Source organism: Phocoena sinus, chromosome X (assembly GCF_008692025.1).
Source record: "Phocoena sinus isolate mPhoSin1 chromosome X, mPhoSin1.pri, whole genome shotgun sequence".
Taxonomy (NCBI): domain Eukaryota; kingdom Metazoa; phylum Chordata; class Mammalia; order Artiodactyla; family Phocoenidae; genus Phocoena; species Phocoena sinus.
In genome coordinates, this window is record NC_045784.1 from 36,838,741 (window position 1) to 36,852,014 (window position 13,274).

The following is a 13,274-nucleotide window of genomic DNA, read 5'->3' on the forward strand; positions in this document are numbered from 1 at the left end:
GCCATCTACTTTTTAGATTGTTTTGAAGCAGATACATAATTTCATCCATAAATGTGTCAGTGTGTATCTCTAACGTCTTTTTTTTTAACGTGACCATGATACTATTACGTCTTATAAAAATTCCTTAATATCCTTGTCAATGTCTGATTTTACCCAATTACCTCATAACTTTTTTACTATAAATTTTTTGAAATCATGATCCAAGTGAAGTCCATATGCTGCAGATGTTGACATGACTCTTTAGTCTCTTCTAATCTTTTTTCACCCTTGTAGTTATTTGTTGGGGAGAAAAAAAGTAGTTAGCTCTGTAAATTTTCCCATCTGGATTTTATTGATGGGATCCTTGTGGTGTTTTCTGTTTTCCTCAGTCCCCTGTATGTCATATAAATAGGTAGTGAGAGCCAGAGGCTTGATCAAATTCAGGTGTGATTTTTCTTTTTTTGGAGCAGATAGACAAGGCTTGCTTCATAGGTGATAACGATGACCTCAGTGAGAAGTACATAATGTCTGTCTGTCTCTTATAACAGCCATTGATCATCATTGCCTAAATGCAGCATTTCATGAGGATTACAAAATGGCAACATTCTAATTTTATCATTCTTTCATTTTTTAGAGGAGATCTATAAAGGAAAACTTCCCCATAGCAACTCTTTGGCTATTCTAATGTACAATTTTATAGGAAAGGTGCGATAAATACGTTGGGTTTTGTTGTTGTTAATTTTTTTAAAATCTTCGATTATGTCTTGATCTTATTTCTCTGGCTTCATTTATTTCATTTGTTTTTATCATCGCCTATCATGTCGTGCACTGTGCTAAAATACTGTAGCACAACCACATATCTGTACTGTGTATGAGAATGCTATAATCCTTCATAGCATTGGGTTTTTTAAATACTACTACTTTTTTTTTTTTTTTTTTTTTCTGTTTTTTGGCCACACTGCACGCTTGTGGGATCTTAGTTCCCCAACCAGGGATTGAACCTGAGCCCTTTGCAGTGAAAGCACAGAGTCCTGATCACTGAACCACCAGGAGATTCCTGTAAATAATACTCCTTAGAATCCCTTCAAGGTATCTCCCAGACAGCTGAGAGCAGGGGAAGCAAAGGGTCACCTGACACTGCCACTCTTGTCCACCTTCCCTGCTTCGATCAGAGCAGCTCAGCTCCCCTTTTGCCTACAAGGATACTACTTAGATTTCTTTTGAAACCACTGCTTTATAATACAATGACTCACCGTATAAATTCCTCTAACTAGGCCCCCTACTTAATCCATACTTATTGGCTTGCATGCACCACCCTCCTTCCCAGCTCTGCTTTTGCTCTTTTGGTCCCATCACCTCTCAGCACCTCTCATCTTCCTCTCTGACTATTCCCGTTCTTATTCTTTCTCTAGCTTGTCTCGTCTCTGCCATAAGGCTTTTAGCATTTCTGTTCTTCCTCTTCCAGATTACTCTCAAGCTTTTTGAGCTTTTGTCTTAAAATTTGTCATTCAGTTATAGTTATTGCTTATCTTATAATGCCCTTGCATTTTTGACTTCTCAATTAATTACTCCCTATGCTAGTGGAGCTCGCAGTTTGTCTAGACTAGCACTTTTGGATTATCCACACTTTAGACACATAATATACTCTATACATAGTATACTCTAGATATACATGTGGGTTAGTTAACCACATTTCCCACCCCCGATTTTTTATATTGAAGAATTTCAAACCAACAGAAAAGGTAAAGTAGTATAATAATCACCTTTATGATATATACTCTTTACCCAGATTTACCAATTGTTAACATTTTGCCATATTTGCTTATATGTATACTTGGGTTTTGGTTTTTGTTTGTTTTTTCTAAACGAGTTGATAGTTGCAAATATGACACTTTAACTCCTCTACATGCTTCCAAATGTATCCTCTAAGAATAAGGACATTTTCCTACGTAATGTTTAATACAATTATCACATGCATGAAATTTAATATTTAGTAACGCCTGATATTCAGCAATATGTATTTCCATTTCCCCAAAATATTCTTTTTTTTTTTTTTTTTCCAATTCCAGACTGGTATCCTAGAAGGAATCACAAGAATTAGGTTGTTACCTCTTTAGTATTCTCTAAAATAATCTCCCTAACTTGTCATGACCTTTATGGTACTTCCTTGATTTGTATGATTATTTCCCCATGTTAGATTCAGGTTAAACTTTTTGGCAAGAAAACTACATAGGTGATGTTATTATATGCTTCTCATTGCATTCAGAGGCACATGTATCAGTTTATCTGATTATTGGTGATGTTAGCTTTGATCCCTTGGTGTCTTAACAAATCTCTCCATTGTAAAATAGCTTTTAACAAGTGATATATTTGATTTCTAACTCACTATATGCAAATTTAACAGCTGAAATATAATTAGGGTGAGATTATTTGCTACGTAGTAAAAGTGTTACAAAGGAATTTATTAAAAGACAGTTCCTCTTGCATACTTAAATGTGTCATATCTGTTGCTTGAATGAATTCACTTATATTCTCAATGTATATTACGTTATAAATACAAAATTAGATGTCATAGTTTCCAGCAGTGCCTAGGTTTTATTAGTATCACTTCTCATTTTATCATTCACATAATTGATATTTTCTTTTCTCAGGATTGATTTACCGAATTTAAATCCTCAGATTATTCAAAAGAGATGAACTGTAAAACAAGTCAAACCTTTCTCTTTTCGATCGGAAAAGTGAATTTAATTAAGAGTAAATATTATCTTTGCACTGTATCTGTAACCCAAAATTTAAGCAAAATGAAAGAAATGAAGTAGTAATTACCTGCGTAAGAGTGAGATCAGCCACCCAATTTTAACAGCGTCTTCAGTTGGATTCAAAATGCATGCTTATACTATATTACCTACAGAAACCATCCTTCTTGGAGCTATACTGTCCATCCAGCCACACCAGTAGTTTCATGGTATTTCTTCCCCACTGAAGTACCACTTTTACTATGAATCTCACTTTCTTCCCCACAGCAATTGATACATAAATGGCATTTGTTTTTTTCTACTTCCTGTAGTTGAGGAATAAAATCTCAGTTTTTGTGGTGTCATTTGTGGTTGTATTGCTTTTTTCCTGAAAAATATATTGTATATATTGTTTTGGGAGTGTCGCACATTACATATTTTACTCCATTCATTTCTTAGGCTTTGGGGTGAGCCTGTTAATCTTCGTGAACAACATGATGCTTTAGAATTTTTTAATTCATTGGTGGATAGTTTAGATGAAGCTTTGAAAGCCTTAGGACACCCAGCTATGCTAAGTAAAGTTTTAGGAGGTTCCTTTGCTGATCAGAAGATTTGCCAAGGCTGCCCACATAGGTAAGTGCTAATTTCATACTTAAAGTGTATGTTGTACTGTTTATTTTTACTATTAGTTATGTACAAAAGTGAAGTACGCTACCGCTTACTAAATACCTGAGGCTGGATGAATTACATATTGCGCATACCTTACTACTGTGGCGGGGGGGGGGGGGGGGGGGGAGGTTGTTTGTTTTCTCATTTTATTACAATGAAGTCTAAGAGTACAGAAAAGTCTCATGAACTTTATGGGTCTGTTTGTTTTTGTCAAATAATATTTGGTTCCTTTAACTCCACCTAAGCTCTTACTATTTCATACTCTTACGTGTTTTTATGTATGATCATGCCTAAGAAAATAAAATGGCATTTTGCATAGCTACAGGTATTACTTATGAATTTGCCCTTTATCTTAGAATTAAAATAGTTACAATATTGTAAATATGTTAAGTTTAGAAGATAACAGGCATGGAGCACTATTTCCTATACAAATGAAATACTGACTTTTTGAAAATAGCATTGATTACTGTCATTGTCTTTAAGGTATGTTTCCCACACAAAATCTTTATAGCAAAAGTTGACTAAAAAAAAAAAGTTGACTAAACAAATTGGGTTCTGGTTTTTTTTGGTTTTTGGTTTTCTTAACGGGGAAGTTGATTAAGGGCTCTTATTGAAAATAGTTAAATAACTATTAAAGTTCATTACTGATAGATACACGTTTATGCCTATTGTATGGAAGTTTTACTTTGGAACTTCTCTTGTATGTTGTCATTTAATGTTGGTTTGAAATCCCTTCTCACCAGACAATCACAGTAGGATAGTATTTTCTGCAAGTCTAAACAGCATTATATACAGTCATAGGTTGTGTGTGTATGTGCTTTATTTTTGAACACAAGGAAAATGATTGAGGGAGTGCTAATACTATATGTAAATGCTAAACTACTCATTCTGGATAAGGCCATAAAATTGTTTGCATAGACTGGGCAACTTTTTTTTTTTTTTAATGTCTTCATTGGAGTATAATTGCTTTACAATGGTGTGTTAGTTTCTGCTGTATAACAAAGTAAATCAGCTATACGTATACGTATATCCCCATGTCCCCCCCCTCTTGCGTCTCCCTCCCACCCTCCCTATCCCACCCCCCTAGGTGGTCACAAAGCACCGAGCTGATCTCCCTGTGCTATGCGGCTGCTTCCCACTATCTGTTTTACATTTGGTAGTGTATATATGTCCATGCCACTCTCGCTTCGTCCCAGCTTACCCTTCCCCCTCCCCGTGTCCTCAAGTCCATTCTCTATGTTGGAAGGTTACATAAAGGGTCCTGAGACAATCTGTTTTAGGGTATTTATTTATCAAGAGCAGGGGTTAACAAACTATGGACCATAGGTCAAATCCAGCCCTGCATCTGTTTTTGTAAAGTTTTATTGGAACATACCCACTCCTTTACTTACTGTCTGACCGCTTTCACTATAACAGCAGAGTTGAGTAGTTGCCATAGGGACCTCATGGCCCCAAAAAAGCCTGTAATATTTACTCTCTGGCCTTTTACAGAAAAACTTTGCTGACTTCTCAGCTTCAAATGTCGTAGTTTTTAACTGGAATCATAAAATCTAATTTCTCTTTTCTCTTCTATGGGCTGTTCCCCAGTTATAGTAACAGTTTGCTTAATACTTCATATTCCATTCATGTCACTTATAAATGCCTTTATTTGTGTACCTTTTTCCCCTAACTAAATTGAAAAGCCCTAAATATGAGGGACTGTCTTAAACATTGACTATCCACAGGGCTTTAAACATGGTAGGCACTCAGTGTATTTGTTGAGTGAATGAATTTAATGGTTGAGAATGAATTCCTCACATCCCATGTTCTAAATGCATGAATATGTCTCACCAGAAATCTGAAAAGTCCTTTGGTAGAAAATTGCCACAAGGTGGGATTGTGGCTCCTATTCACATTGCTTATCCTGTATTCATTTGTGTTTAAACTTGTGCTTTAGTAAGGTTTCCATTACAGAAGAGGAGAAACATTTAAAAATTCAGCTCATTAATAGATCTAAACAGATGATGGTGGAAGCAGCATGGTAGACTATAAAGAGATTGAGATGTGAAACCAGACAGACCTAGCTTGAAAACACCATTTCACCTAGTAATCTTGACCAAATTCACATCCTGAATCCCACTTCCCTCATTTCTGACGTGGAGATGGTGATAGAGAAATATTTGTCATGAAGACAAAGCACCTGTTATATGTAGTGTGTAAACAACCTAATGTATGCCCAGCAGAGGATAAGTGACCCATAAATGGTAACTCATTTATTGGTAACATTTTATGACTTAATGGGTTTTGTGTTATGTTATAAAAATTGCAAAAGTAGTTTTCATTGAGTCCATAACTAAATAAGATGTTTAGAAAACTAAGGAATAAATTCTCTGATCATTTCTTAAATAATATCTTTAGATACGAGTGTGAAGAATCTTTTACGACTTTGAATGTAGACATTAGAAATCACCAAAATCTTCTTGATTCTTTGGAACAATATGTCAAAGGAGATTTATTAGAAGGTGCAAATGCTTATCATTGTGAAAAATGCAATAAAAAGGTATGAATTGCCCAGTTTTGTTTAAAATAATTATGATTACATTTAATGGGTTTGGAAGAATGGTTGTTTTTGTTTGTTCTCAAAATTCACCCTCTTTATTCCCTACCCTGCTTTGTTATAGTGGTAACAGAGAGGTAGTTAAGATAACTGACTTAAAGGTTTGTCAGGTAAAGATGATTGAGAGAAAGGTTTGTCAGGTAAAGGCAATTGAGAGAAAATAGTGCCAGAAGGGCTAGGGAAAACAGGTGAAGATAAGAGTGAATCACTTTAGAGGTCATAGTAGCTTAATATCAGTCTCTTGTCTGAGTTACACAGGCGCTTTTCATCCATATTCAACCCACCTGCTCTTGAACTCCTCGAAGCTACAGAGCTCATAGAGGAAAACACTTCTCTCATGTCCAGAGTTGCTACCCAAGACCAAGAAGTTTGCTGAAGCCAAACCGTTAATTACTTTAGCCACAAAAGATTTCTTCTACCACCTGTGTTTTTTAAACCACTTGGATCAGATTTTTAGACTCACTTGATTGGTTTTTGCCTGTGGGCATTTAACAGTTCTTTAGGAGAGACAATTTACGCATACATATGGTAAATAATGTGTATCTTTCTGGGTTCCCAAGCCCTCTCACCTGTAAGTCACCTGTATTGTTTTGACGTTACATACCACTTAGAGAGATATTAAAATCTAGAGGTTGAGATCATGAGCTATAAAGCCATACTCCCTGCCGCTCACAGCTCTTAAGACTTGAGGCAAGTTATCTCTTACTACTCCTAATTCTCATCCTTAAGTTTCAGGGTTGGGAGCGTTGGGAGGATTAAACATGTTACTACTTGGACAGCACTTAGCATCATATAACTTGGTACCTAATTGCCCAATAAATATTAGCTGCTACTATTATATTTCTGTAGTTTGCTCACAGCAAACTTCATTAAAATAACAGTAAATATCAAACAAGTAATAATGGTTAGATAGCACTTCCAATATAGAAATCAGACAGCGAATGATGTCTATATCACTAATTTTTGCAAGTTGTAGCAAAAGGCATCAGCTACTTCGTATTAGTTTTAGTGAACATTTTAAAAATATCAACTGACAGAAATGCTCTGATTATGTTCATTATCATGTATTTGTTTATACTTAAAATTTCAGATTAATCCTGAGAATTTAATAGTAGAGTTTTAAATTTTGTGGGTTTTTTGCAGTGGATTATAAGAGAACATCTAGTAATTTGCTGTGTTCATTTTAGGTTGATACTGTAAAGCGCTTGCTTATTAAAAAATTACCTCCTGTTCTTGCTATCCAACTAAAACGATTCGACTATGACTGGGAAAGAGAATGTGCAATCAAGTTTAATGATTATTTTGAATTTCCTCGCGAACTGGACATGGAACCTTACACAGTTGCCGGTGTTGCAAAGCTGGAAGGAGATAACGTAAACCCAGAGAGTCAGTTGATACAACAGAATGAGCAGTCTGACAGTGAGCCAACAGGAAGCACGAAATACAGACTTGTGGGGGTGCTCGTACACAGTGGTCAGGCGAGCGGGGGACATTACTACTCTTACATCATTCAAAGGAACGGAGGAGATGGCGAGAGAAATCGCTGGTATAAATTTGATGATGGAGATGTAACTGAATGTAAAATGGATGATGATGAAGAAATGAAAAACCAGTGTTTTGGTGGAGAGTACATGGGAGAAGTATTTGATCACATGATGAAGCGCATGTCATACAGGCGCCAGAAAAGGTGGTGGAATGCTTATATACTTTTTTATGAACGATTGGACACAATAGACCAAGGTGATGAGTTGATAAGGTATATATCAGAGCTTGCTATCACCACAAGACCGCATCAGATCATTATGCCATCAGCCATTGAGAGAAGTGTGCGGAAACAGAATGTGCAGTTCATGCATAACCGAATGCAGTACAGTATGGAATATTTTCAGTTTATGAAAAAACTGCTTACGTGTAATGGTGTTTACTTAAATCCTCCTCCAGGTAAGTATCAAGAATTTAGCTTCTTAGTAAGAAAGCATACCTCTTCTTTTACTTGCAGGGTTTCTTAGCAGGCATCAACATGTTCGTTTTCTTTCTTTTTGGTTGTTCTAAAGTCATGTTTCAGATGACTGTTACCTTTGAGTGGTATATATTGTCTTGCCATTTGGAGACAGAGGAGCTTTTGTTCGCTACAACAGTTTGGTTTTTTTACTCAAGCATTAGTTGAAGGGTGCTTTACTGAACTACTAAGAATTATTTCATAAGTAGCCCAGGGGTTTTAACATAGTACTTGGAAAATTGTTGATAATGCAGATTTGTTTTTTGAAAATGAAAATGGGGTTTGAGCACAGAAATTTGACTATTTTTTAATCTACATTTTATTTTTAGGGCAAGATCACCTGTTGCCTGAAGCAGAAGAAATCACTATGATTAGTATTCAACTTGCCGCTAGGTTCCTCTTTACCACAGGATTTCACACCAAGAAAGTAGTCCGTGGCTCTGCCAGTGATTGGTATCATTGCTTTGAATTTTCATTCCTATTATTACTGGCATTTAGTTTGGTTCTTTAATATACTGCTTTATTTTTTCCAAGCCATGATAATCTCATTTCAGATTTGGAATGCAGAATTTAAAAAATCTTGGTAGCGATAGTGAGAGAAATCATATTTAAATAATTACTGAGTGGTGGGATGAATTGGGAGATTGGGATTGACATATATACATTAATATGTATAAAATAGATAACTAATAAGAACCTGTATAAAAAATAAATTTAAAAAAATAATTACTGAGATTAAATACCACCTTTTATTATTCAGAAGTTGGCTTCTGCTTCTGTTACCTTGTATCATATCTTTGACATCTCTGTACAAAACATTACAGGATGATACTTAAAAGTCTAAGCTATCTAATCACAAAAGTATTAACATTTTAGCTTCCCTAGATTAAATTCAGCCATAGATTAAAAAGGTAGAAACTTAAAATGAGTTTAAGTTTCTAATTGTATAAATTTAGAGGCCATTATAATACCTCGATTTAAAAATATTTACTTACTATTCTAGTAGTAAGATGTTAAGGGAATGGGGATTATTGTTTTGTCATTGAACCTAGAAAGAGTTTGGTCACGGATTTGTAGAGGACTGTATAAGTTTTCGTCTATTTATTTTGTCACTCTGTGAGAATAGACCAAGTCATAGTATTTATCTTTTTAATATTAGTACTAGAAGCTACCATTGCTGGTTCTCTCCCTCCAGTAGTAAAAGAAGTTCTTTGATGTTTTTTTTTTGGTTTGGTTCCTAGAGACCCATCCCTATACTACAGGAAACATGTTACTGAATCGATATTCATAGATTTTTGTTTGGTTTTGTCTTAGGTACGATGCATTATGTATTCTCCTTCGTCACAGCAAGAATGTACGTTTTTGGTTTGCTCACAGTGTCCTTTTTAATGTTTCAAATCGCTTCTCTGAATACCTTCTGGAGTGCCCTAGTGCAGAAGTGAGAGGTGCATTTGCAAAACTTATAGTTTTTATTGCACATTTTTCCTTGCAAGATGGGCCATGTCCTTCACCTTTTGCATCTCCAGGACCTTCTAGTCAGGTAATTGCCCAGTTAACAGAAATAAGTTCTGTTTCCTGGAAGTTGAAGTCACAAATATATGTGCATCTGTTTGATATATTTACCTAACAAACGTGCATGAGCACGTAAACCAGATAGTCCGATAACTCAATGTTTATATGAGTTCCATTAAAAGTACTTCCCAGCAGTGAATAGTGACTATTGGCTCTTTAAAACATAGCGGAATTTTCTGTTAATTCAGTTACATTCAGTGGCTTAGTTATACACTTAACTGTTACATAAATTGTATATAAATTTAAATGGACTTCCATTTGTTAAAGCTTAGAACAGTATGAAGCCTCTATAATGAAATCTACATTGGATCTTCATCCCCTTTCCTAAAAAGCAACCCTTTTTAATCATTTCTTGTGTGATCAGTCCTTCCAGAAATTTCTGCCTATATTTAACATGTATATGTGCATGTCCGTTTTTCATGCAAAGAGAATTATATTGTACCTGCACCTTGTTGCTGAAACACAACCAATGTTTTATCCTTTACAGGCTTATGACAACTTAAGCCTGAGTGATCACTTACTAAGAGCAGTACTAAATCTACTGAGAAGAGAAGTTTCAGAGCATGGGCGTCATTTACAGCAGTATTTCAACCTGTTTGTAATGTATGCCAATTTAGGTAAGAATTTAAGTTTTCATAATTCTCTTTTAATGTATTAAGTAATGAAGTCATGTAAGTCACATGATGAAATATAACCTGGTCTAAAATAGAAACAGTGTTCCATAAAACCTATTGTGAATTTTATTTGAAACTTTTTTTTTTACACTGCACTTTTCACCTTGTACTTTATCATTATTTATGCATGTGTCTTATCTCTGCACCAGACACAGGTCAAAATCTGTATCTTAATCATATTTTTATCTCCTAAAGTAGTGGTGCTAGACCTTTTTTTTTCTTAAATACTGATGCCTGGGCCCCATCCCAAACCAACTGAATAAGAATTCTCAGAGCTAACACAAGGAATCCACATTTTCAAAAGGTCCCTGGGTGTGTAATACTCACCAAGTTTGGGTAAAGGACTTAGTCTGTACGTAAGTTTTTGTTGACGTAAACTAAATTAAAATCGGGGATAATATAAATATTCACTTAAATTACCTGTTATTTATGTTAAGTTCTAAACCCAAACATCCCTGTCATTCCAGGTTTTTTGTGCATGAACTTACCAATCGCCAGTTGATCCATGGCCCTTTTAACATAAGCAACATTCTACTTTGCGTTTGTCGTCTTTTCCCTTACCTTCCCATACTGGAGATGCTTGCATATTTGTAGTTGAAAAGAATATTTACGCAAACAAGCATAAGGGGAATCTGTATTTCACACTTAGAAATGCCAATTCTTAGGTATTTATAAAAATCTCACTCTGTTCAACTCCCTTTTTAGGTATTCCCTGTTCAGAAAACATGCATCGTTGGTCCATAATCTAATCTAATTAAAATTTCCCTGCTAAAAGCAAATATGGGTCTATAAACTTGAATACGAAATCCTTAGGACCAGATAGATAAGCTTTGTGGTTCAGACTGTTTGGTTTTAAGAAAGGTAAAATAGCCCATATGCCCTGAATTATGTAACATCCCTAGAGCAGGGTCTGAAACAGCACTTTGTAATCATACACGTGAATATTCACACTGAGAGGGGATGATTGAAGACTGTGCATAGCCTCTTGTCAGTTCAGGCCAGATTTTCACAGCAAGTTTATGAATGAACTTTGTTTATATTGATGTTAAGAGCTGTTTGAATCTTAGGATTTCAGATAAGGGATTTGTGGATGGACCTGTATTTATTATACTTCTTGGAACATGGCAATAAATAAGACACCTATTTTCTAATGGAGTATAGAAGCAAGTTAAAAGGTACTTGCCATAAAATATGTTTGTGGCTATAATGGGGAAAATACAAAGTGCTATGGAAGTACATCATAGGGGGAGTGTGGGGGACTTAGTGGGGAAGATGTGGGAATTGGTCGGTTGAGTCTTTCCATCCAGAGTGAACAGCAGGTGCAGAGACTTGGAATAAACTCAGCATGGCTCATTGGAGGAAATGAAAGTTATTCAGTCTGACTAGAACTGATGTAATATGGGGATGGCAGGAGTGGTGAGCAGAATTTTCTAATTGTGCTATTCTGTCAAGCCTTGTGAGAGATTCTGGACTTTATCCTGAGAGCATTGATGAGCCATTGTAGAGTTTTGAATAGACATGGCTTCTAGAAAGATCCAGGCTGCAGTGTGGAATGGATTATTGGGGAGTAAGACCAGAGATTGTTAAAGTAATTTATAGATAGAAAATTGTTGTGGCTTATACTGAGGAACTGGCAGTGAGCGGGATACAAGTAGTCAGATTCTGGTGCTTTTTATTGGAGATAAGGACAGTAGGATTTGGTGATTGGATATTCAGGGAAGGGGAACACGGAAGAGATGTTAAGAATGATGCCCAGAATTCCAACTTGACAAACTGAGCAGGAAGTAGTGCCATGTACTGAGAGGGGAAACACAGGAGGAAGAACGTGGACAGGGAACTTGAGTCTTTGTGACACCCAAATAGAGATGTCCAGTAGAGCGGTGATCTATTTGTCTGGAAATATTTTGGAATCAGCTGAATGAAAATAGCTGGAACTTGAAGCCATTAGAGTGGGTTTGATCGTCCAGGGAAGGCATATGGTGTGAGAAGATAGCCTGACGTGGGAACTTTGAGGACCATCACTTTTGAAGACAGGAAGGAGGACTCACAAAGAAGAAGAGGTAGAAAGAAAATAAGTCAGGAACCCAAGAAAGGAAATGGTTATGGTTTGAGAACTGTTCCTTAGCTTTAAACCAGAAAAGGGGGCAGAAGCCAAATAGGCATGGGTTTAGGACTGGGAAGACGAGAAAGTAGAGGGAACAAGTTTAGGCGTCAAGAAGCTTGGCTGAGGAAGAAAGGCAGTTCATAAAAGAATTCTTATTTCTCAGTTTTCGTCATTCACCTAATGATGAGGATTGCAGACTAGGCAGTTCCCGAGACTCCCCAGGCCATAGAAGGTGTTTCTCTTCCTTATGCCCAGTAGGATTGGAATGTCATAGTCACCGTTTAACCATTTCAGTACTTAAATCCAGTTATACTAACTCGGTAGATTTTTGGTTCTGATTAAATAATACTCTGAATGCTAAGTAAAAGTGATCTTCTGATCATAAAAGTTGTAGAAAAATATTTTAATATGAAGCCCTTCCGTCCCAGTTCTTTGCTCTCATATAATTCTTCCCCTCTCTTCCTGCTTCTCCCTTCTTTATTGTAGGTGTGGCGGAGAAGACACAGCTTCTGAAATTGAGTGTACCTGCTACCTTTATGCTTGTGTCTTTAGATGAAGGTCCAGGTCCTCCAATCAAGTATCAGTATGCTGAATTAGGCAAATTATACTCAGTAGTGTCACAGCTAATCCGATGCTGCAATGTCTCGTCAAGAATGCAGTCTTCAATCAATGGTAAAGTCAAATACTCCATTCTTTACATTGGTTTTAAAGTACTGCTGGCCATATATAGTACCTGATTCAAAGTAATTCCAAAGATATTTAAAAATAAAATGAGAGTCTGAAAGTCCATGCTTTGGAATATTTTATATTTTGAGTCCTGCACCTTTTTCTCATATTTAAAGGGAATTTTTCTGTCTACTTGCTACTGAGGTTGGTACCTTGTTTATGAAGTAGTTTTAAGAATTAACTTTTATATAAAGAAAACGCCAGTGTTGGTATTTCAATT

General features: G+C 36.0%; 1 protein-coding gene across 5 annotated transcripts in view; it reads left to right on the top strand.

Moving 5' to 3' along the window:
* The window catches only part of USP9X (ubiquitin specific peptidase 9 X-linked), a 126,341-nt gene that overhangs the window by 101,714 nt on the left and 11,353 nt on the right, over positions 1-13,274 (top strand). For 4 of the 5 annotated variants that reach the window (XM_032621023.1, XM_032621024.1, XM_032621022.1 and 1 more), the window contains exons 33-39: positions 3,174-3,347; positions 5,781-5,922; positions 7,167-7,920; positions 8,308-8,431; positions 9,293-9,518; positions 10,038-10,167; positions 12,815-13,000. In XM_032621023.1, coding sequence (XP_032476914.1) covers positions 3,174-3,347; positions 5,781-5,922; positions 7,167-7,920; positions 8,308-8,431; positions 9,293-9,518; positions 10,038-10,167; positions 12,815-13,000 — 1,736 coding nt within the window. The remainder of the gene's footprint in view (positions 1-3,173; positions 3,348-5,780; positions 5,923-7,166; positions 7,921-8,307; positions 8,432-9,292; positions 9,519-10,037; positions 10,168-12,814; positions 13,001-13,274) is intronic. The other variant, XM_032621026.1, reaches the window with a different exon arrangement.